The 26,536-nt window shown below is 44.3% G+C and overlaps 1 protein-coding gene across 1 annotated transcript; it reads left to right on the top strand.

Moving 5' to 3' along the window:
* RETSAT (retinol saturase) lies at positions 1-25,601 on the top strand. The gene is made up of 11 exons (XM_044283070.1): positions 1-250; positions 2,502-2,684; positions 3,921-4,162; positions 5,001-5,202; positions 15,270-15,467; positions 16,417-16,539; positions 17,313-17,451; positions 20,656-20,765; positions 21,722-21,888; positions 21,996-22,155; positions 23,514-25,601. The coding sequence occupies exons 1-11, from the start codon at positions 94-96 to the stop codon at positions 23,657-23,659; spliced, it is 1,827 nt and encodes a 608-aa protein (XP_044139005.1). The 5' UTR covers positions 1-93; the 3' UTR covers positions 23,660-25,601.
* Positions 25,602-26,536: the final 935 nt, after the last annotated feature.

Here is a 26,536-nt window from a genome sequence, read left to right as displayed (position 1 = left end):
GAGCTCCAGGGCCAGCCCCATGCCCCGTGCACAAGAGGAGCACACTGACAGGCAGCCTCTCATAGCTTCAGCTGCACCAAGACAGTGGCAGACATGTGGCTCTATCTGATAGCAGCGTCCATCCTCATCTTCATCATCGTGAAGTCATGGCTGGGGAGCCGAGGTCCGAATCCATTTGCTGTGGACACCAGGAGACCCCCGGGACCCATCGTGTTTGATAAGGCGGCGAAGAGGAAAGTGATTAAGAATGGTAGGCAGCCTGTGTCCCTTGTTGTGTAACCATTGCAATGCATCAGCCCCATTCATTGTGTCGCTTGTTGTGTAACAGTTGCAATGCATCAATCCACCAGGCAGATGTAGCAGAGCCGAATCGGTGTTGGGCTGCATTGTTTATGTTCCTACTAAGAGAACAAAAAACTTTTTACCAGTAGTCCCACTTAGAACCACAGCTCATGTGACAGGACAAACTCAGCACTGCTACATGTGCAAACTCAGCTTCTGCGATTGCATGTACTGCCTCTAAGTCTGAGGTAAAGCAGTACGTGAATACTCATTCAGCACATTTCCTATGTCTTGCACACACAGATATGTAACACACTGAATGTGGGCGGCTTGCTCTTGGGCCAGTGCATTATGGGATATGCTTGCAGTTCCTGTGTCTAACATTAGGGGGCAACAGATCTCACTAATAATACAGCCATGGATCCATCACTAGATGGCTGTGTGAAGATACGTCAATACAATATGCAAATCCGACAGGTATTTACTACAGGAAATTCGAGGCTGATCCTCTCGGATGCATAGTATGAGGTGTCACAGATCTGGGGGGGTCATTTATCAAACTGGTGTAAAGTAGACCTGGCTTAGTTGCCCATAGCAACCAATCAGATTCCTCCTTTCATTTTTCAAAGGAGCTGTGAAAAATAAAAGGTGAACTCTCCAGTGTCTTCTCAAACAGCTGATTGGGGGTCCCGGGTGTCGGACCCCTACCGATCAGATACTGATTACCTATCTAGAGGACAGGTCTTCAGTAAAAGATAATTTTATTCATAGTTCCCTGTTAGGCTCCTTTCACACTAGCGTTCGCTGGTCCGCTCGTGAGCTCCGTTTGAAGGGGCTCACGAGCGGACCCGAACGCAGCCGTCCAGCCCTGATGCAGTCTGAATGGAGCGGATCCGCTCAGACTGCATCAGTCTGGCGGCGTTCAGCCTCCGCTCCGCTCGCCTCCGCACGGACAGGCGGACAGCTGAACGCTGCTTGCAGCGTTCGGGTGTCCGCCTGGCCGTGCGGAGGCGTGCGGATCCGTGCGGATCCGTCCAGACTTACAATGTAAGTCAATGGGGACGGATCCGTTTGAAGATGCCACAATATGGCTCAATCTTCAGGCGGATCCGTCCCCCATTGACTTTACATTGAAAGTCTGGACGGATCCGTCCGAGGCTATTTTCACACTTAGCTTTTTTTTTGCCATTTTAATGCAGACGGATCCGTTCTGAACGCTAGTGTGAAAGTAGCCTTAGAAGATTGTGGGGCAGATTTACTAAAATAAAAGTCACAATAACCAGTTGTTTTTTTCACCACTTGTGTGTTTTTTGACACATTTATATGGCTTTTTTTTTTTCGGGTGGAGGGTGGGAGAGTCATCCAAACTGGTGTAAAGTAGAACTGGCTTAGTTGCCCATAGCAACCAATCAGATTCCACCTTTCATTTTTCAGAGCTCCTTTTGGAAAATGAAAGGTGGAATCTGATTGGTTGCTTTACTTTACACCAGTTTTCATAAATCTCCCTCTTGCAACCTTTCCATATGTCCTATTACAGAATTCTGAATGAATGGAGGAGGGGGGGGGGGGGGCACATGTTTAGGATCCTCATCTCTTGGCCAAAGTGGAGGACCTGTCCTGTCTTGTATTACACAGACAACCCATTGATTTGGATGGGCACAGTGTAATGCTTTCTTTTCCCCTGTGGTGGCGCTGCAGGGAAATGGAACACTTAGGGCTCATGCACTAAAATGTATTTTGTTTCCGTGTCCGTTCCGTTTTTTTTTTTTTTTAGGCCCGTATGCGGAACCATTCACTTCAACGGGGCCCAAAAAAAACTGATATTCCGTTTCCGTATGCCGGTTCCGCAAAAGAATAGAACGTGTCCTATTATTGTCCTCATTACAGACAAGGATAGTACTGTACTATTAGGGGCCGACTGTTCTGTTCTGCAAAATACGGAATGCACATGGACGTCATCCGTATTTTTTGCGGTCCACAAAATATATACGGTGGCGTGCATGAGACCTTACTGGAAGGCTTCCTCACATATTGCAGCTGGGGGTTAGAATAGTACCTTAATAAACTGATCAGTAAACAGGGATTGTGGAGAACCCCTTTAACAACTAACCCAGATAGAATATGACGGTCGCCAGGAAATTTTCTCCCAGAGGGTAATCTATCTTTATGATTGTGCGTAGCATTCTTATTCCCATGTTCATGTCTTTTCTTCTTTACAGTTTTCTCTCCTGAGAAAGTTCCGGAGAATCTGGACGCCATAGTTATTGGAAGTGGAATCGGAGGACAGGGTGTAGCTGCACTCCTCGCCAGAGCTGGGAAACGGGTACTGGTCCTCGAGCAACTGGGAAAATTAGGTGGTTGCTGCCACACTTTCAATGAGAAGGGCTATGAGTTTGACGTGGGTAAGTATACAGATGGTATGCCTGCATGTACATGAAGCAAAATACCCATTGATATATACATACTTAAAGGGGTTTTCTGGGGATTAAGGGGGTGATTTACGATGAGAAATACGCATATTTCTGGCATAGATTAAGGTTATTTGTACTGTAATCTGAGACTTTTCCTCGCTCACATCAGGTCTAAAAAACTGGACATGGCGGGAAAGGGGAGGGGCCAGCAGGCCCATCTCATTCATAATTTCTATGGCAGTTTAAGGGTCCATTCACACGTCCGTAAGTGTTCTGCGGATCCGCAAAACACGGACACTGGCAATGTGCATTCTGCAATTTGCGGACCACACATTGCCGGAACTATAATAGAAAATGTCAAATCTTGTCCGCAATCGCGGACTAGAATAGGACATGTTCTATTTTTTGGCGGAAACGGAAGCATGGATGCGGATGCGTTTGCAGATGAGGACATGTTATATTTTTTTAGCGGGGCCGCGGAACGGAGCCACGGATGCGGACAGCACATGGAGTGCTGTCCGCATCTTTTGCGGCCCCGTTGAAGTAAATGGGTCCGCATCCGAGCCGCCAAAACGGCGGCTCGGATGCGGACCCAAACAACGGTCGTGTGCATGAGGCCTTGGGTGTAGAAAATGGTCTAAATGTAAGCCAGCAAGTAAGTGGTCTTAGATTTAGACCGGCGCTGGATACACTGAAGTTATGCAATGGTCAACACCTCTACATAAGTTTGGCGGATCCACCACCAGCGCAGGGGTTATTAAGACCGACGTCTAAAACGCTGGTCTTAATAAATTACCCCCTTTCCTCAGGACAGGTCATCAATATCTGATCAGTGGGCTTCCTACTCCCAGGATCCCTACCGATCAGCTGTTTGAATAGGCCACAGTGTTTGATAAGAACTGCAACCTCTTCATAAAATATCAAGCACAGCGCCGTACATAGTATAGTGGCTGTACTTGGTATTGCAACTCAATCCCATTTACTTGAATGCGAATGAGCTGCCAAAGGCCAAGTGACCGATGGACGTGACGTCAAAGGACTAGTCAGAGGCCGCGGCGTTCACCCAAGTGCTGCAGCCTCTTCAAACAACTAATCAGGAGGCTGGGACTCAAACCGGCTATCGATCAGATATTGATGACCTATCCTGAGGATACTGTAGGTCATCCATATTAAAATCCCTGAAGAGCCCTTTAACAGTAAGCATAACCGTTATAATTTCACTTGCAGGAATTCATTACATTGGTCAGTTGAATGAACAGTCTCCGCTTCGGATTTTGGTGGACCAGTTAACAGATGGACAGCTTCAGTGGTCTTCAATGGACAATCCGTTTGATGTGGTGCTGCTGGGGGATATCAAAAATGGCCGTCGGTATAACATGAAATATGGGCGAAAAGCTTATACTGATGAACTGAAAAAGTCATTTCCAGGAGAGGAGAAGGCTATCGAAAACTTTATGAAGCTAGTTATGGTTAGTAGAGTAATTATTGAGTATCTTACGGTATATTACAGATTGCTATAGGTACGCTATCTCACCACTTCATCTAATACCGCACCTTACTGTTTGGTGTGCAGAGTTACTGAGCTGACTATATCAAATACATAGCACAAACCAGACCATCCCGTCACAGTTCACCCATCTATGGGCTGATCACACGGACTCCATAGGTTCTCAGGAGAGAAAGACGTTCTTAATGGAGGACGACCAAAGCAGGGACCTCCCTAACCTGCCCCTTTTTTAAATCCTTATTGCATTCTGTGGTTTGATTGAGTTCAATGGATAACAGCATTCATTAAGTTTTCACCCCCCCCCCCCCCCCCCCCCGTGGTGGATGGATGCAGTCAGAAAGTATGTCAGTAAAGTTTTGACCATGCTAAACTGCTGACAGCACTCGGTAGGCGCTGGGGAGAGCAGTAGAATCATACATTTTGTGGCACTTTTCTCATCAGGAGTTGTGGGAATGTGAAGTTTTATTCTTTTGGGTCCTGCTCCTGCAAGTGCACTGGAGGAGGATCTTCACTGTGAAGTGCACTCTGCCCTGACCTACTTCCCACCCGCCCCTCTGAGTGACAGCTGTAGTAGCCAACCAGGAGACCCCTACAGCCGTCACTCAGAGCAGAGGGAGGGGCTGTGAACTAGCTTAGTACTGGCCTTAAATTATAATTTTTTTAAACATAACGTGAACGGGCTTCAGCTGCAATACCAAGCACAGCCTCTATACACTGTACGGCGCTGTGCTTGGTAGGGATTCTGGGGTATTGGGTGGATTTTAGCATCAGCTAAAACTATTGGTGTATTCACATTGCAGAAAGTAGCAGGCCGGGTACAAGATGTGATTATCCTGAAGATGCTCCCTGCACCAGTCGCCCGCTTCTTGCATCACAGTGGCCTGTTGAATTTATTCTCCCCATTTTTCCGCTATTCTTCACGGAGCGTGGCCGAGGTTATCAGTGAATTCACCAAGAACAAAGAATTACAGACTGTGCTAGCCTACATATTTGGGACATACGGTAAGTGTCCAGCAATCTATATAGTACTTGTACTTGTCCATAAGAGACACCAATGTTCACATAATTAATTTACTGATTATCTTGTACAATTATATTGGAATGTCATAGGAAAAAAACAAAAACACAAACGTACCCAGATATTGTCCTGTTCACAGCTCAGATACATATCCAAGATCTTTGTGCTGCAAATCAGAATCACTACGACATGAACTGGGGTATTGAATAACCATAGATTGGATTTAAAGGGAGTCTGTCAGCAGATTTACCCCTTTTTAACAGTTGCCATACCGCTGTAGCCGCAACACAGATGATTAACACAGTACCTTTATATGCTTTGGTGGACTTTTAAATATGCCAAAAACGAACTTTGATGAGGGCTCGCAAGTGCCCAGGGCGGAGTCCACCGGGTTGGAGCCCAGGCAGCTCTGCCTCTTCGGCTCTTATCCCCGCCCAGCCTCCTCCTCTGCTCGCCTATCTGTTGTCTCTCCCCCTCAGCGAGATCCCGCGCCGACGCGATGACTTCCTTGGTCGGGGCATGCGCATAAGCTACTGCGATGCCGTGTCAGCAATGGGCATGGCAGTGCGCATGCCCCGGCCAAGGAAGTTATCGCATAGGCGCGGGATCTCGCTGAGGGGGAGAGACAACAGATAGGCGAGCAGAGGAGGAGGCTGGGCGGGGATAAGAGCCAAAGAGGCAGAGCTGCCTGGGCTCCAACCCGGTGGACTCCGCCCTGGGCACTTGCGAGCCCTCATCAAAGTTCGTTTTTGGCATATTTAAAAGTCCACCAAAGCATATAAAGGTACTGTGTTAATCATCTGTTTTGCGGCTACAGCGGTATGGCAACTGTTAAAAAGGGGTAAATCTGCTGACAGACTCCCTTTAAAGGGAACCTGTCATCACCTTTATGCTGCCCATACTAACGGCAGTATAAAGTAGAGACAGGTGAGTTGATTTCAACGGTTTGTCATTTATAAGTTAACAGTAAGTGGTTGCCGAGAACCGACATCACAATCATTGCAGACTGGGCCTGGAAAAGAGTCCCGGCCACCTGAGAAGAGTCCTGGTTATCCATGAAGTCCTGCTCTCCTGCCACCTGCTGGTGACTGACAGTCTTCTATCTAGTTTTCTCCCTTTCTCTCGAGGAGAGACCTGCCAATCATCAGCAGATGGGCGAGAGAGCAGGAGATTATGGATAACCAGGACTCTTCTCAGGTAGATTTGACTCTTTTCCAGGCCCAGTCTGCAATGATTATGATGCTGGTTCTCGGCAACCACTAAGGCCCCTTTCACACGGGCGAGTATTCCGCGCGGATGCGATGCGTGAGTTGAACGCATTGCATCCGCACTGAATCCCGACCCATTCATGTCTTTGGGGCTGTTCACATGAACAGTGATTTTTCACGCATCACTTATGCGTTGCGTGAAAATCGCAGCATGCTCTATTTTGTGCGTTTTTCACGTAACGCAGGCCCCATAGAAATGAATGGGGTTGCGTGAAAATCGCAAGCATCCCCAAGCTAGTGCTGATGCGATGCGATTTTCAAGCACAGTTGCTAGGAAACTATCGGGATGGAGACCCGATCATTATTTTTTTTCCCGAAAATAGCATTCTGAATACAGAAGGCATAGTAAAATAGCGCTGGAGGGGTTAAAAAATAATAATAATAATTTAACTTATCTTAATCCACTTGCTCGCGCAGCCCGGCATCTCTTCTGTCTGTCTTCTGTGCTGTGTGGAGGAACAGGACCTGTGGTGACATCACTCCGGTCATCACATGATCCATGACCATGGTAAAAGATCATGTGATGACCGGAGTGACGTCACCACAGGTCCTGTTCCTCCACACAGCACAGAAGACAGACAGAAGAGATGCCGGGCTGCGCGAGCAAGTGGATTAAGATGAGTTAAATTATTATTATTTTTTTTAACCCCTCCAGCGCTATTATACTAAGCATTCTGTATTCCGAATGCTATTATTTTCCCTTATAACCATGTTATAAGGGAAAATAATACAATCTACAGAACACCGATCCCAAGCCCGAACTTCTGTGAAGAAGTTCAGGTTTGGGTACCAAATATGCGCGATTTTTCTCACGCGAGTGCAAAACGCATGACAATGTTTTGCACTCGCGCGGAAAAATCACGCTTGTTCCCGCAATGCACCTGCACATTTTCCCGCAACTCCCGTGTGAAAGAGGCCTTACTTCTCGCTGATGTGTGACACACCGCTGAAATCAGCATTTCTGTCTCTACTTTATACTGCCCTCATTATGGTGAGCATAAAGTTGGTGAAAGGTTCCCTTTAAATGGGGTTATATGAGATAAGCAAAAAAGTCTGTCTTTTTCCTTAAAAACAGCGCCATTCTTGTCCACAGGCTGTGTCTGGTATTGCAGCTCGGCTTCATTTAAGTGACTGATGCTGAGCTGCAGTATCAGAAACTGATTGTGTTCAATAATAGCGTTGTTTCTGGCAAAATCAAAATGAGCATGAAGTCTAATCTCATACACTATATGAATTTTGGGCTAATGGGCCAATTTATCAACAGCTTTATGACAGTTTTTTTTACCTTTAAAAGTCACAATTTACATCTGAAAAAAAAAAAAAACCACTTTTCACAGTGTTGAAAAAAAATGTAGTGGCGCATCAGGAGACAGATTTATTAATACTTAAAGGGGTTGTCTCACTTCAGTAAGTGGCATTTATCATGTAGAGAAAGTTAATACAAGGCACTTACTAATGTATTGTGATTGTCTATAGTGATTCCTTTTTTTTAATCACATTATACACTAATGGTATCCATGGTTACAGACCACCCTGCAATCCATCAGAGTTGGTCGTGCTTGCACAATATAGGAAAAAGCACTAGCCTATCTGCGCTCCCATGAGAGGCTGATGCGGTTTCCTATAGCGCGCAAGCACGACCTGATGCATTGCAGGGTGGTCTGTAACCATGGAAACGAGCAGTGTATAATGTGATGGAAAAATGAATCCAGCCAGCAAAGGAAGCAATATGGGTAATAACAATACATTAGTAAGGGCCTTGTATTCACTTTCTCTACATGGTAAATGCAACTAACTGTACGCCCTGTGTATTTCCGATCACTGCCGCGCGGCGGGCGGTGATCGGAACAAGGTGCCTGCTCAAATCATTGAGCAGGCACCTCCGCTAAATGCGCCGGGGGGGGGGGGGGGTCCCGTGACCCCATCCCCCATGTCGGCGATCGCTGCAAACCGCAGGTCAATTCAGACCTGTGGTTTGCGGCTTTTCATGTTGCGGGCGGCGGCGGTGCCATCTGGTCCCCATGGGGCTGTAGAGGGGACCCGATGGCATGGCAGGCAGCGCAATGTCTTCCTGAGGCATCGGCACTGCCTTCCGGTGACCAGCCTGTGAGATCCAGCCCCCTGGATTTCACAGGCCGGAAGCTGTATGAGTAATACACACAGTATTACTCATACAGCCAATGCATTCCAATGCATTATCCCCAAATAAAGTAAATAAAAATAGGGCAAAAAAATAAATAAAATAGACCTGTTAGGTATCGCCGCGTGTGTATCGACCGGCTCTATAAACATATCAAATGACCTAACCCCTCAGATGAACACCGTAAAAAATAAAAACTGTGCTAAATAAACAATTTTTTTTATTATCTTACATCACAAAAAGTACAACAGCAAGCGATCAAAAAGGCGTACACCCACCAAAATAGTACCAATCTAACCATCACCTCATTCCGCAAAAAATGAGCGCCTACCTGAGACAATCGCACCAAAAAAATAAAAAATATGGCTCAGAATATGGAGACACTAAAATATAATTTTTTTTGTTTTAAAAAAGCTGTTATTGTGTAAAACTTGCATAAAAAAGTATACATATTAGGTATCACCGCGTCCAGCTCTAAAAAATATCACATGACCTAACCCCTCAGATGAACACCATAAAAAAAAAAACTGTGCTAAATAAACCATTTTTTGTCACCTTACATCACAAAAAGTGTAATAGCAAGTGATAAAGTCATATGCACCCCAAAATAGTGCCAATCAAACCGTCATCTCATACCGCCAAAAATGAGACCCTACCTAAGATAATCGCCCAAAAACTGAAAAAACTATGGCTCTGAGAATATGGAGACACTAAAACATGATTATTTTTTTTGTTTCAAAAATCATATTATTGTGTAAAACTTACATAAATAAAAAAATTGTATACATATTAGGTATTGCCGCATCCGTGACAACCTGCTCTATAAAAATACCACATGATGTAACCTGCCAGATGAATATTGTAAATAAAAAATAAAAAAACTGTGCCAAAACAGCTTTTTCTTGTTATCTTGCCTCACAAAAAGTGTAATATAGAGCAACCAAAAATCATATGTACCCTAAACTAGTACCAACAAAACTTCCACCCAATCCCGTTGTTTGTAAAATGGGGTCACTTTTATGGAGTTTGTACTCAAGGGGTGCATCAGGGGGGCTTCAAATGGGACATGGTGTCAAAAAAAACAGTCCAGCAAAATCTGCCTTCCAAAAACCATATGGCATTCCTTTCCTTCTGCAGCAGTTTACGACCACATATGGGGTGTTTCTGTAAACTACAGAATCAGGGCCATAAATATTTAGTTTTGTTTGGCTGTTAACCCTTGCTTTGTAACTAGAAAAAAAATATTAAAATAGAAAATCTGTCAAAAAAGTGAAATTTTGAAATTGTATTTCTATTTTCCATTAATTCTTGTGGAACACCTAAAGGGTTAACAACGTTTGTAAAATCAGTTTTGAATACCTTGAGGGGTGTAGTTTCTAGAATGGGGTCATTTTTGGGTGGTTTCTATTATGTAATCCTCACAAAGTGACTTCAGACCTGAACTGGTCCTTTAAAAAGTTGGTTTTTGAAAATTTCAGAGAAATTTCAAGATTTACTTCTAAGCCTTGTAACGTCCCCCAAAAATAAAATGTCATTCCCAAAATGATCCTAACATGAAGTAGACATATGGGGAATGTAAAGTAATAACTATTTTTGAAGGTATTACTATGTATTATAGAAGTAGAGAAATTGAAACTTGAAAATTTGCTAATTTTTCCACATTTTGGGCAAATTTGGTATTTTTTTATAAATAAAAATTATTATATTTTTATTTATTTTTTACTCCATTTTACCAGTGTCATAAAGTACAACATGTGACGAAAAAACAATCTCAGAATGGCCTAGATAAGTCAAAGTGTTTTAAAGTTATTACCACTTAGGCCTCATGCACACGACAGTTTTTTTTCACGGCCCGCAAAAACTGGGTCCGTGGGTCCGTGATCCGTGACCGTTTTTTCGTCCGTGGGTCTTCCTTGATTTTTGGCCGTGCTCCTCCTACTGGTAAGTGAAAGGTCTGTGCGGCGCATTGCTTATAGCACAGACCTGTCACTTACCAGTAGGAGGAGCTCCCGGCCGGTCACAGACATCGCTGCTCTTCAGGTAAGTATAAAGCTTCTACAAATTGCTAAGCTACCATGGCAACCGGGACTGCAGTAGCGTCCCGGTTGCCATGGTTACCGATCGGAGCCCCAGCGATTACACTGGGACTCCGATCGGTACTCACCACTGCCACCAATGATAGGGGGGCGATTTTAATTAGGAGGGGGTGGGAGGGGAGAGGGCCCACTGGCCACCAATGAGTTATCTATAGCGGACGGAGGGGGGGCCCACTGGCCACCAATGAGTTATCTATAGCGGACGGAGGGGGGGCCCACTGGACACCAATGAGTTATCTATAGCGGACGGAGGGGGGGCCCACTGGACACCAATGAGTTATCTATAGCGGACGGAGGGGGGGCCCACTGGACACCAATTAGTTAACTACAGGGGAGGGAGGGGGGGCTGGCTACCAAGAAGTTAACTACAGGGGAGGGAGGGGGGGGGGGGGCGGCCGCACTGGCCACAAATGAGTTAAAAACAGGGGGGGGGGGGTCTGCCCCCTGCTGCCTGGCAGCACCTGCCAGGCAGCAGGGGGCAGTCATGTACACAGTTTTTCAGTATATTCTAACCTGAAGCGTTCCCATCACCATGGGAACGCTTCTGTGTTAGAATATACTGTCGGAAATGAGTTTTCACGAAGTGAAAACTTAGATCAGAAAAAGCTTTTATGCAGACGGATCTTCGGATCCGTCTGTATGAAAGCAACCTACGGCCACAGATCACGGACACGGATGCCAATCTTGTGTGCATCCGTGTTCTTTCACGGACCCATTGACTTGAATGGGCCCGTGAACCGTTGGCCGTGAAAAAAATAGGACAGGTTATATTTTTTTCACGGCCTCGAAACACGGGTCACGGGCGCGGTGTAAAAACGGTGCACAAGCCGAGTTTTCTACGGCCCCATTGAAAGTCAATGGAGCCGCAGAAAAAAACGGAAAACGGCACAACGGCCACGGGTGCACACAACGGTCGTGTGCATGAGGCCTTAAAGTGACACTGGTCAGATTTGCAAAAAATGGCCAAGTCCTTAAGGTGAAATAAGGCCGTGTCCTGTGTTAAGCTATGTGAAAAAAATTGTGCAAATTTTGGCACAGACCTATGCCTTCTCTCAGTCCACAATGTGCTGGAACATCTTATCATATTTGGCACGAGCAATTTTTTATTTATTTTTTATGAAATACCAATCTTAATACGGTAAATGTGGGCCTTGGAGTTCACAGGCGATATGAATGGGGCATTGTTAGGATTTGCTGATATCAGTAAGGGTATGATTATGGCGGCACAAGTATATAAGAGGACAGTCGGCGCTGTGGCATGGGGCGCAGGAAGATTGTGGCTCCACCAAGAAGAAATACAAGCGCTTCAATGTACTGTTTTAGCACTAAAGGGACCGGTCACCATGAACATGCAGTCTGGTCATGTTATAGAGCAGGAGAGCTGAGCTGATTGATATATAGATTTATGGGAAATTATTCAGTAAAACTTGTATTTTATTCATTTATAAACCTGCTCTTTCCAGGTTTAGGAGTCCAATGGTTGACCTTTTAGGCAGTCTTCCCTGGATGACTTTGCTGTCAATCACTAGACTCCTAAGTAGAGATGAGCGAATTTCATATTTTGAAATTTGTTCACGCTTCGTTTGTTGGTAAAGGATAAATTACGTTATGGATTCTGTTACCACGGACCATAACGCAATTCTGTGACGGAATGCATAACGGGATGCCTTTAGAGGCATTCCGTTATTCATTCCGTCATAATAGAAGTCTAAGGCCTGCATAACGGATCCGTCCCGTTTCCGTCATGCTGGAGTTCCTCCCTGCGTAACAGAAACGGGACGGATCCGTTTTGCAGCCCATAGACTTCTATTATGACGGAATGACCTCTTAAGGCATTCCCTTATGCATTCCGTCATAGAAATGGATTCCGTTACCACGGACCATAATGCAAAACACAATTCACCTTTTACCAACAAACGAAGTGTGACTGAATTTCACAAGTAGAAATTTGCTCATCTCTAAGCATAGGAAAGAGCAGGGATTTGACTGAAGAAAATAAAAGTTATACTTAAAGAGCATCAGGCTTACTAGGCATACTGCTTGTGGGGGTTGATTGTGCTGAGTTAAAAAATCCCTCAGTATTTGAAATTGGCGGCTCTGTTGTAGAGAAATCTGTGCATGCGCTGTATACCTCAGTCAGCTGAGATCCAAACTGCACATGCGTCAGTTCAGCATTCAGCGGTGCATGCGCAGGATTACTGGTCCAGACGAGAAGAGCGTGGGGATGGCCGTCCTTGTAACTTCAGGGGAATAAAAATGGCAAAGGGCGGAAGGACGCTCAGTGCTCTGAATGCCTCATTAGGATATACTTCTCTACAATGGGGCCGCCGATTTCCACTTCTAAGAGATCGTTTAACTGAGCATGATAGACCATTACATGGAGTGTGCCTGGTTCAATAGGGTGAATCATACTGACAGATGCTCGCCACAAAATTCTATAAAAAAATAAAGCAGGTAGATTATATATATAATTAGCAGGATGACCCGGCTTCGCACAGGTATATTATCACTATTTTATTTAATGTTTGTGTGTGTCGTTAAAAGGCATCAACTGTATCCCCCATAACAGTGACCTCTAGAGCACCCCACCCGTTAGCACTTACTCCCCCACAGTGCCCCGCTTCCTTAAAATTTGACCTCCACTGCAGTCCAGCCCCTTAACTTTGACCCCCTCACACTGCCCCACCCCCTTAACAGTGAACTCCTCAGCCCCCCACCCCTTAACACTAACCCCCCACAGTTCCCCGCCTCCTTAAAATGTGAGCTCCACAGCAGCCCCTCCCCTTAACTTTGACCTTCACAGCAGCCCTCCCCTTTAACAGTGATCTCCACAACACCCCACCTGCCCCCCTAACAAAGGCCTCCACATCACCCCGCCCTCTTAACTGTGACCTCCACAGCAGCCTACCCCATAACACTAACTCCCCCACAGTGCCCCACCTCCTTAAAATATGACCTCCACAGCAGTCCACCCCCTTAAATTTGACCTTCACAGCAGCCCGCTCCTTTAACAGTGACCTCCACAACACATCACCCACCCCCCTAACAAACACCTCCACAGCGGCATTATTGTCTTTAATTGGCAGTATATAAAACCCCACAGAATTAGTATACACTTAAGGTCATGTGAGTTACATCAGCCTCTACAACAACGTTGGCTGAGCGTCGCAGTCGAAATCATAAGCCGTCTTATATTAAGAATGTCCTTCGTTGCAACCAATCAGAGCTCCTATTAATGACCTGTAGTAAAATAGAAGCTGAGCTGTGATTGGTTGCTATATGTCACCTGATGAATATCCAGGCTAACTGCCACAACCGCCAATGGCTCCTGTAGTTTGGTGGTTAGGTTACGAAGCGTATTTTTTGGCAAATAATTGGAAAGTGCAGGGTGAAAATTTCCCCTGAAAACATAGTCTATGACGTTCCCCGAGTCACAGGAGGCGGCTGAAAATTTGACGGTGCAGATTCCTTTAGCGGACATACATACACACACTCAGCTTTATATATTAGATATATATAAACACAGCCAAGAATTCTACAAGAAACTGTTTTCTAGGAATATTGGGAGTCATTTATGAAGACCGGCACCTTAGACACCGGTCTTAATAACCCTGTGCTCTGGCAGTGGATCCGCCGAAGTTATGAAGAGGCGCCGGCCTCTACATAACATTGGCGCATCCACTGCTGGCCTAAGTCTCTTCCTTGCTGGCTTAAATTTAGACCATTTTCTACACCAAAAACAGGCGTAAAAATTTTTAAATAGGACGGGCTTTCCATCCGCCCCCTTCCCTGCCACGCCCCCTTTTTTAGACCTGGCGTGAGCAGGGAAAAGTCGCAGATTGCATCACGCAAATAGCCTTTGTGCCACAATCTGTGCCGGAAATACACCAAAAATAGGTGAATATTTCTGTTAGTAAATGACCCACATTAAGTTTTAAATAAATACCCCTTTCTAATGGAAGTGACCCTTTAAAGTAGAACACCTACTGAGACAGATCCTCTGCAAGCTTCATTTATATTAAGGGCTCATGCACACGGCCGTAGTTTTGGTCTGCATCTGATCCGCATTTTTTGAGGATCACATGCGAACCCATTCATCTCAGTGGGGCCACAAAACAAGCAGACGGTACACCCATGTGCTGTCTGCATCCGTAAGTCCATTGTGTGGCCCCACAAAAAATATAACATGTCCTATTCTTGTCTGTTTTGCGGACAAGGATCAGGCATTTGTGGAGTAAAAAAAAAGGGGGGGAGGCAGGCTCCCAGCTGGTATCCGTGTTTTGCGGATCTGTGATTTGCAGACCACAAAAATGGCATGAGCCCTGAGGTGGAGAGTCTTTTAAGGTGTGGTCATTGCCAAGTGGAGCATTCTGATCTGATTTGACATGAACTTGGGTGTAGGTCTCAAACTGTCAGATTCCATTATCTCAGAGCACAATGGGATTCTGATTTAATACCAGTACATGAGGAAGTTTTACGCTGCAGCATCTGTTTAACCCTTAATGTGGCTCATAAGCAATGGTGTCTTCTTGTGTTTCCTCGCTCAGGTGTGTTCCCAGACAAGGCGAGTTTTTCTCTACACGCTGTTCTGCTTGAGCATTACCTGCGTGGAGCCTGGTATCCAACGGGCGGTGCCAGTGAAATCACTTACCACCTTGCGCCCACAATTGCAAAGGCTGGAGGAGCTGTTCTATCAAGAGCGACGGTAGAGCAAATCCTGGTGAACGGCAACAAGAGAGCTTGTGGTAGGTACAGGCCAGAGCTAGCCAAGAATATCTTGTACATCACAAAGAGAACTTTTAAAGCTCAGGACACAAAATGTTAGCGTTTTCTTGTGGTCTGAATAAAACATGGACCTCAAAATGTCCTCGTTAACCTCTGGTTTGTGGGAAGAGATTGAAATTATAAGCCCACTATTTAGTAATATAGCCACCATTGCTCCTCCTCAGGAAAAATATGTCTAGTTATGGCATGATGTTGGGACCATTGGTGGATGACTTCTGGCAGATTGGCAATAAAGACTCCCAAGAACGTTAGGTGGCAAGGCCCATATTATGTCAGCCATCTTGGTCATCCCCTTTCATAGACTTCTAAATTCTAAGCATTGTTAGGGTACTTTCACACTTGCGTTTTTCTTTTCCGGCATAGAGTTCCGTCACAGGGGCTCTATACCGGAAAAGAACTGATCAGTTTTATCCCCATGCATTCTGAATGGAGAGTAATCCGTTCAGTTTGCATCAGGATGTCATCAGTTCAGTCATTTTGACTGATCAGGCAAAAGAGAAAACCGTAGCATGCTACGGTTTTCTCTCCGGCGAAAAAAACCTGAAGACTTGCCTGAACGCCGGATCCGGAATTTTTTCCCATAGGAATGTATTAGTGCCGGATCCGGAATTCAGAATACCGGAATGCCGGATCCGTTGAAAAAAATAAATGCCGAATCCGTTTTGCCGGATGACACCGGAAAGACGGATCCGGCATTTCAATGCATTTTTTCGACTGATCAGGCATTTTTAAGACTGATCAGGATCCTGATCAGTCTTACTAATGCCATCAGTTTGCATACGTTTTGCCTGATCCGGCAGGCAGTTCCGGCGACGGAACTGCTTGCCGGATCTCTCTGGTTATTTATATTAGATAGAATGTCGTTCATTCATTTTTATTTTTTATTTTTTTTTGTGTGAATTTCTGTAGGTGTCGTTGTCAGAGGAAAGGGCATGGACCCCGTGAATATTTTTGCTCCTATTGTAATTAGCAGCGCTGGGATTTTTAACACTTATGAGAAGCTTCTACCTTCTGAGCTTAGGTCAATGCCAGGTAAGTGGAATCTGATTATTTGTCCCTAGAAGTCACACAGACCCCATTGACCAGTCCTCTTAACCTCTTCCATTTTTTTTTCTGGTGAAATAGAGCAGGTCTTCACTTAACGGGTGCAGCTTAGTCTTCTGCTGCTTCCTCCCTTCCCTCCCCAAGAAGATTTTTTAATACATTTCTGCAGAAATAGCGCCCCTCTTGTCCATGGACTGTGTCTGCAGCTCAGCCCTGTTGACTTAAAGCGGGGTTATCCGATCCTCCTCTCCCCAATGCCCGGGCCCATCAAATAGGTTATACTTACTCTGTTCCCTGGCTCCTGAGTCGCTTCTGATCACCATACATCTCTCCGTCGGGTGGATCAAGACATCCAGCGACTGGAAGAGCAGTTAATAGCAGGCTGTGATGGGGACGAGCTTCCCTAGCACTGCGGGTGAGATGCAGCAGCGGCGGAGATCTGGCATTCCAAGCTTTCAAACAATACCAAAATCACAGCTTTATATTCACTACATGGCAAGATATCGCTGTTAGGTCATCAATAGTAAAAGCCCGGACAACCCCTATAAGTATTTTCATTTTCTTAATTCCTGGAGAATCCCTTTAAGGTCCAACCTTTAATGCACACCATTCATTGTAGCTCTGGTATAATATGGGATACAGCAGAGACCAATTTTCTGTTCCATTATATGACTATGGATCATATGCCGTCAGCTAAAGTTTCCATGTCTCTCGCTTTCTTTCTCGCTGCCATCTGCTTAACCCTATGTTCTCCTCCTCAGAGATCCAGTCTCAGTTGGGCAAGATGAAACATGGAGGAGGGGGCTTCAGTCTTTTCGTTGGGCTTAAAGGCACAAAAGAAGAACTTAACCTTCCTGCCTCAAACTACATTTACATTCCAGACACAGATCTGCAGAAATTGTAAGTGGTAGCCTTTGTTACCTCTGTAACCCATGTGGAAAGTCTGAGGAAAGCAAGACAGCAGGGTATATGAAAATTTGCATAAGGCGCCATGCACACGGCTGTATCTTCCATCCATCTGCCATCTGCGTTTTTTGTGGATTGCACACTAACCCATTCATTTCTATGGGCCTGCAAAAAAATACAAAAAAAAACGGATGTCATCCGTGTGCTGTCTGCATGCATATGTCTGTTCCACAAATTATAGATCATGTCCTATTCTTATCCATATTGCAGACAAGAATAATAATGTCTGGTGAAAGGAGTGAGAAAATGGAGACTGCACACGGAAAGTACCTGTATTTTGTGGATACGTGGTTTGCGGACTGCAGTACAGATACAGTCGTGTGCAAGAAGCCTTAGAGATAATTGTGGCAAAGATATTTGGGGACGTTCCTGGATGAAATGAGGCCTGTGCCTCTTAATAAATTTGGTGCTCTTACTCCATCCTTAGTAAATCTACCATTTGTTTTACTTAAAGGGGTTGCGACCACCTTGAAATCTATTAGCGGTGGCCATGCTTGCACACTATAGGAAAAAGTGCTTGGCCTCTCTGGTGACAGAGATCGTGAAGTGTACATAGGCACTGGCACTCTTCCTATAGTATGCAAGCCCGGCCATCACTGATGGATTTCAGGTTGGTCGTAACTATGGAAACAAGCAGTGTATAATGTGATGAGAAAAATGAATCAAGCCAGCAAAGGAGGCAATATGGAGAATCATAATACATTAGTAAGTGCCTTGTATTAACTTCCTCTACATGATAAATGCTATTTGCTGAAGTCAAACAACCCCTTTAAGAAGGTTATTAAAGAACCCTTCTTCTTTAAAGAGGAGCTGTCACCTCTCCTGAGATATCTTCTTTTGCAACTACTTGTGTTCCTCATGTAATAACAATTCAGGAGCATCTATTCTTATGTGTGTTACCATTCCTATATTATTTCTAATAGAAGTTATGATTGAATTGCAAGCAGTATGCTATAAAGGTCCAAAAGGGTGTCACCAGTTTAGGGGTGTCCATGCACAATCTGAAACATCCAGTCAGTGCTACCACTGTCAAACTGTGCAGGGATGCACCCCCAACTGGTAACACCCAGCTGGACCCACATTGCAGACTGCTATTAATGAATTCAGAAATTCTAGCAGGAATAATAGAGGAATGGCACAAATACAGTCAAAAGAACAGATGCAACAAAATTTTTATTATATGAGAAATGCAAGTAGTTACTAAATCAGACATGTTAGGACATGTGACAAGCCCTCTTTTAATCACTTAAGCGCATGATTTACATGTCCGACCAAGACATGGCCACCGTGCTGCTAAACACTGCATAGATTAGCAGTTTTACCACAAATGTTTTTCAAATTAATGGCTGGGTGTTTTTACATGTCAATATACTGCTTATCCACAAAATCGTGCGGCCATTAGCAATCAATTTGAAGACCGTGCTGCCTTGTGTTGACACAACATACCAATGTGGACCTTGACCTCACTGCGGCCACGTCTCAGCGGTATGGCCACCACCATGTGTGGCCTTACCCTTAAATTGTAATTCTGGGTCAAAACCTCTAACAGCTATCCACAGGATTAGTGATAAATGTCCCTGACAGCTAGGACCCCCAGAGAATGGATGTCCTCCATCCCCAAGAGTGCTATATTTAGCTATCTTTGGCAGTCTCATGCGACTTGGACCCCCATCTATACTGTGGATAGGTGAGAAGTAGTTATTGTGGGGTAGTCTGCATTCGAAAAATATAAATATTGGGCAACCACTGTCAATTTTTCTGTGTATGAGGCTATTCAGTCAGTCAGCAGCACAACCTAATGTCAACGACCGTGGATACTGTGTCACGCTTTGGTGTGGGACGGAAACGCCACACCGAGCATAGGAGGGAAGGGGGGTACAGGTAATCAGGCCTGCGAACTAGGGAAGGAAAATGGACACCTCCTAGTGAAAACCCCAACCAAAATCCTGACTGACTACCAGTATGAACAACCCCGGAGGTAGGTGTGTTCATATGCAGGAATACCTAGAGTACTATAAAGCCCTATAGGACCCTGGTACTAATGGCAGGGACGAGACTACCTGTTCCTCCAAAAAGAAGGACGAACAGGAGTCTCCTTCAGGCCTAATACAAACAATAGGGGAATGCAACACACAGAACCCAAACAAAATACAAAAGGGAAAGGAAAGACTTAACTTAAAAGGAGCACTAGAAGCACCAGGAACTCAACTGAGATCCAACCACAATCTATCCAAAGGTCCAAACAGAAGCTATAAACCGCACAGCAACTATAAATAACGAAGGGTAAATGACCCTAATAGCCACACCTGGGGAAAGAAGGTGTGGCAAGCACCAGAAACAACACAGACATCATTTGATCCAAACGGAAAACATGTCAGATAAGACCACGTGTTTCCAGTTTCACCGATCTCCTGCCATCTGTCGCGGGAACGTCTGTGACATCCTGCTTCAGAAGCATAAATCCAGGCGCTCGCAGTGTTGAACCCCGACCTATGGGCCTCACAATCAAATATTTCAAAGGACTACAGCAGTCTTCTTGTTTCTATATTTAATTATTTTGATCCCAAAAAGACTTTTGCATAAGTTGAAACGTCGCAATGTTAGCTAATAAACCAAATCTTTGGATATTGAAGCAAAGAAGCGTGCTGCAGTCTTTTCATGTATGAGGGCCATAAAATGTTCCATCGAGGTATTGCATGACCTCCAAAGTGTCTCCTGCTTCAACTCCAGTCCTCCCTACCATTCATTTAGAGAAGAGATCTTACGTGGATCTGCATACACACATGCATTTTTTTCAGTCGCCATTGACTTCCGTGCGAAAAATCTCCATCTTTATGGCATCCTATGAGTATGGTGCTATTGGTTTTTTTGTCATATGGCATCACACAGTGGACAAAAACCTCTCTATACAAGCATCACGCGGAGGTATTTAAAATATCCATAGAACAAAATTACTGCTATATTGTGTGCATGAGGACTGAGTGACTACATGGGGGGGTCTCTTGTTCTGGCTGAAAGGCCAGATTCTCCATGTATGTATACATTCATTTTATTTAGTAGCAACTATACTACAATGCATTATCACCTTATTTATGTCTACATTTCTTGATTCCTGAATTATATTCATTTCCTGTACAGAGAAAAAACCTTCTTCAATGCTTCTCCTGATGATGCTCCTCAGCACATTCCAATGTTGTATATCTCCTCCCCTTCTGCCAAAGATCCAACCCACGAGGAACGCTGTCCAGGTAGGTTCCTACAGAGTCTTGTGTGAGAAGTGTATGCCATAATCTGCATGCTCGAGGAGAATCTTTGTATATTTGTGTATAGGGAGATCACTGTCAATCATAATGAGATGGGAAACCAGAGGTGACACTTCTCCCAGAGTCTGGCATGTAATGCTTGGCCATGCCCCAGTGATAAAACTATGATTTTAATAAAATGCCTCAGTACAACACCGTTTAGTAGGGTCTCGTGGTCTTTCCCTTTAATGTTGGCCAGTCATGATGACCCCAATACAATGCCAGCCACAGTATCTGCCAGCATAATGCTTACTTCTTCCATATCCCTCACTGTTGTCCTCTTCAATTACATGTGAGGGTCCAGGCAGAGGGCTGATGTCGGCCCAGGTAGAACTTCCTACAGAAGATCAATTCTGCATGTAGAGATGAGTGTCCGCTTTATATCTCTGCCCATCTCTGAATGTTTGGTGTGTTCCACTGACACGTAAAGAATGACATGTACTGTACATGAAGAATTAAAGGCGTTGTCCAATGAAAAATATTAAAAATTTTCCAGCACCTGGATCTGAAGACTTTTGTAATTGCATGTAAAAATTGCAAACATTTAGTATAGCCACTGAGATATTCAATAAAATGTATCTGTATAGCGCCACCTGCTGTTTGCTCTTTGTCTAATTTCTCCATCCACCTCACTGAGATAGGAGCACACGCTCAGTTCCAACATTAAACGGCCACCAGTAGAAGGGATATGCCCCCTGTGAAAGTGCACGCCCCCTAGTAAATCTAGCAGAGCAATTGGAGCAGTGAATGGGGAGATCTAGATCCATGTGGGGTACAGGGCTGGTTTGTTAGAAAGAGAATTTCATGTACTATACAATGTCTGATTTAAATTTTTTACATTAGTCATGGTATGCATGCAGCCAGAACATCAAAACCTTTGACTTATGAAAATCCTCTTCCAGGAAAGTCCACTCTGACCGCCCTGACTTTTACCCCCTATGAGTGGTTTGAGGAGTGGGAGAATAAGAAAGTGCAGAAACGAGGACAAGAATATGAGAGTCTGAAGGGCGCATTTGCCGAGGCCATGTTGGAAGCCACCATTCAGATTTTCCCTCAAATAAAAGACAAGGTGAGTGGAACAACGGCAGAGGAAAGAACAACAGAACGGGTGGAATCATGTTTAGGGTAAACGAGAAGGAAATATTCTAATTCCTTAATGTCCTCTTCCTTCTGCAGATTGACTGCTATACCAGTGGATCCCCTGTCACAAATAACCATTACCTTGGTGCCCCACGAGGAGAGTTCTATGGAGCAGAGCATGATATAGCCAGGATGAGTCCTGACACTGCCATCTCGCTCAGACCCAAGTCTCCCATCGAGGGCCTTTACTTGACAGGTGAGATGTGGTAGACCACCTATGTTTGCTTTACTTGTCTTACAGAAATGTACACGTTTCTCTTTAATCCCCTGATGCCCTGGTGGCCCAGCCAGTATGTATTTTCCTGCAGCAGTTACACCTGGTGTGACGGCAAAAGCCAGTCACTGGTCATACTAGCATAGCCACTGAAACTAGTCATTGGCAGCAGTAGTCCCATGGATATGACATGTCACCGGCCAGGAAAACATAGGTTAGGGGGATGTTGAGGCCCAAAGCCTCTGCAGAAAAGCGATCTGTTCTTTTGCCACCAATGAAAAGTTTGTAACTGGATATGAGAGAAACCTTCTAACTTGGCTCCTGTACAAGATCCAATAACAGTAGATCTCCAGGAGAGAGGTCTTTGCCCGAATGGCGGAACAAAGATGCCTATGAAATATTGTTGCTCACGGATACTTAAAACCTACCATCTGCTCACAAACCTAAAACCTAGAAGAGTCCACATTGGAGGTATAAAATCCCATATGGATCCCTCCTTATTGAACATGGTTCTCCATTCAATTACATTAACTTCCGCTTTCCTGGCTGCAGGATTTCACTGCTGCCCCCTGGTGGATCAGTGACTGAAAAGAGTATGCTGTGCTGTTGTACTTTGTTGGACTCGTAGTATTCCCACCAGATATTTGCAGCAGAAGTCTTCTTTTGACCTAAACTTAAAAGAAAGATAATAAGTTGTAGGTTCAAATTGTCTATGTATCAATGAGGTCTGAAATGAATTTGGGGAATACTCTCCTTTAGGCCGAGCATGCGTTTGTGGTTTTGGACAGGAGTGATGAACAAGTTCCCGTAGTTGTTCATCTGCTTAGATTGTCATGGATGAAAATGCAAAGCACCAATAGATGCCTTCAGATTTGTCATCTCCCCACCTAGAAACTGCACAATATATCCTTAATGGGGAGCTCTGTTTTAGCTTCCTGCAGCTACCACTTAGGGGAGCTCCTGACTACAGAATTAGGCAGCCTGTATTGAGTCCGTATGCAATTAGCTCCTCCTAGTGGCGGCCACAGGTTATCAGAATCTCATTCTATAAGTTTAGATGGCAAGTAATTTAAAGCTCTGTATATGAAAAATGAAACTTCAAGACCCTGCCCATCCCTCCTTTTTGTAATACCAGGTAAGGCTACATTCCCATTTGTGGTGGTTTTCGGTACTGGGATCCGGCATAGGAAGTAAAAACGCGGATCTGTCACCCATTGACTTTCAATGTATTTAGTGATGGATCAGTTATTTTCTGGATGCATCCTGATGAGCAAAATCAATAATGCTGGGGGCCAAGTCAAGTAATTAATTCAAATATCTTTCTTTTTCACCCTTCATAGGTCAGGATATCTTTTTGTGCGGATTCGCTGGCGCTCTGAATGCAAGCGTTGTATGTGCCTCTGAAATCTTAGGACGTAACCTCTATATAGATCTCCTGAAACTGCGACGACAGATCCTGCAAAACAAGGCTAAAAAGGCTGATTAAGCTGATGGACCCTCCACCCCACAAACCCGCTGGAAAGAGAAGCGTCAAAAAGGGACCTTGGACAGCAAATTGGACTGATTAAGAGTAAAATAGGCACAACCTGGGCATGTCCATTGTACGACTGGTTAGGGAACATGTTGCGCCTTTTCTATGATCATCTCAAATATTTGTACTGTATTCCATATACCATCTGGGCTGCCCCGACTTTCTGCGGTCTGTAAATCCATACATCATCTAAAGGGCGGCATTAGCTACAGCATGTAGATAGACAGGTGAGGCGCTATGTAGAGATCCTTACAAATGTTAGTTTTGTGTCATGTCTAGCAGGACTTGGAAATTCCTAAAATCTTTCCGCCATTAGCATTAAAGAGGTTAGTGTTAAATTATACAAATACACTGTAGGACTAATATAATTTACATAGGCTGCTCAGTTTTGGGAAGGGGGTCATCCTCTAAAGACCTTGTCAGGACCATAGGCGGGACAGTCACACTCCAGTATAAGTACCAGGGTATTTCAATTCCTTCATGTCAATACTTTCATTCTACATACAATTATGGGGCATTTTTCATCAAGCTCTGTATTAAATTATTCCTAAATAAATGGAGAACTGGCAATGACTTGTGTCCTTCCAGTCTCCCTGATTAGTCAGTGCTGCCAGTATCAGACAGAGCAGGGCAGACCCTACTGACACGGGGAAAGGGTTATGCCCAGTTGTCATTTTATTCATAGATTTCTTGGAGGAATTAAGGAGGAACAGCTCAATGTAGCTTTCTAGGAAAAGATGCTGCAAAATGATTGTTCTACTTACTAGGTGAGCTGATGTCGCACATGCATTTTGGGCCTGTGCCCTGTATCTCTTGGTCATAATCACTGACTACACCATGGACATTTACGGTAATTTATTCAGAGGTGCCTTACTGTTTTGGAGAGTAAAAAAATAAATCATTTTGAATATGATTTTTTTGCTCCCCCTAGAACTCAATGGGAATATTTTGAGTAGGTTTGCACTATAGACACCTACGGTCAAGACTTGAGACCTACTTACGACTAAGTTATGACTGCTGGAGACTTTTTGAATAGAAAATGATATAATTTGGATAAAATGGGTGCCCACCTTCAGTCTGGGGATGTGGCCTAACTTGTTCTGATCGTGGGGCACGTTTCGAAATCACATCCATCATTTTCTACTAAGATACGATGGTTAGGACTCCTTCAGACGGCCGTATGTTGCTTTCCGCATCTAATATGCAATTTTGCAGATTAGATGCGGGCCCATTCACTTCTATGGGGCCCCAAAAGATGCGGACAGTATACCGTATGCTGTCCGCATCTTGGCCCCCCAAAACACAAAACATGTCCTATACTTGTCAGTGAAAATCAGGACGTGGCCTTTTTGAAGTCTATGGGTCCGCAAAAATGCGGAATGCAATCCGTTTTTTTTTAACGGACATGTTGTTCGCAAAAAAAAAAATCTGCATGAGCTCTTATCGTCAGGTCACACCTGGCTTACATTGTAGGTGGAGGTATAACTTGAAGCTTTTGGGCCCCAGTACTAAGGGCCCCCTCAACTATCTAGTGATGTATGCAACTCCTATGGAGCAGGGACCAACCTCCAAAACACCAATGCCCGGGGGCGACCTCAATCTTTGCACCCTCTATAGTTATGTCTCTCTGCGACGGTGCAAGGGATTTTCTAAAAGGTGATATGTCACATTTGAGATATACCTTGTGACAATTCTGTTAATATGGATCCAATAAGTGCATTAGGTTATTTAACTCCGTCGGCCAAGTAATAAATTGTGACCATATGGGATTGTTACAAAGAAAGAAGTACTCGCCGCTGATGAGAGCTGACTAAAGGATGCCCAACAGGAACATCCCTAATCACTTGTAATAAATGTGCAAATTCTTATATAAATTAAAATGGCACAGAAAGTCTTACATCGTGTGTTCTTTTTTTGTATATATGATGGTTTTGTCGCGAATGTGCCCTGGGACGCATAGAAGGTTGTGCAGCGATCTATTCACCTCCCTGACTGAGGGGGCAGTGCAGCCCAGTGATTCGGTATTCCTACACCTGTTTCATGGTGGTGTTCATTAAGGGGGTTGTCTCACTTCAGCAAATAGCATTTATCATGTAGAGAAAGTTAATAGAAGCCATGTACTAATGTATTGTGATTGTCCATGTTGCCTCCTTTGCTGGCTGGATTCATTTTTCCATCCCATTATACACTGCTCGTTATGACCACCCTGCAATCCATCAGTGGTGGTCGTGCTTGCATACCACAGGAAAAATCACCAGCCTCTGTGGTGGACGGGACCATGGGAGCGCACGTAAGCTAGTGATTTTACCTATAGTGTGTAAGTACGGCCACCACTGCTAGATTGCAGGGTGGTCTGTAACCATGGAAACCAGCAGTGTATAATGTGATAGAAAAATGAATCCAGCCAGCAAAGGAGGCAACATGGATAATCACAATACATTAGAAAGTGGCTTGTATTAACTTTCTCTACATAATAAATGCTAATTGCTGGAGTGAGACAACCCCTTTAACCACTTCAGCCCCCCTAGCTTAAACCCCCTTAATGACCAGACCACTTTTTACACTTCTGCACTACACTACTTTCACGGTTTATTGCTCGGTTATACAACTTACCACCCAAATGAATTTTACCTACTTTTCTTCTCACTAATAGAGCTTTCATTTGGTGGTATTTCATTGCTGCTGACATTTTTACTTTTTTGGATATTAATCGAAATTTACTGCTTTTTTTTTTTTTTTTTTTTTTTTTTTTTTTTTTATGACATTTTTCACTTTTGGTTGTAAATTTTTTCAAATAAAACTACATTTCTAAAATAAATTTTTCTCTAAACT

This window comes from Bufo gargarizans, chromosome 2, assembly GCF_014858855.1.
Source record: "Bufo gargarizans isolate SCDJY-AF-19 chromosome 2, ASM1485885v1, whole genome shotgun sequence".
Lineage (NCBI taxonomy): Eukaryota > Metazoa > Chordata > Amphibia > Anura > Bufonidae > Bufo > Bufo gargarizans.
The sequence above is the reverse complement of the archived record's forward strand: the minus strand, read 5'-3'. Positions and strand labels throughout refer to the sequence as shown.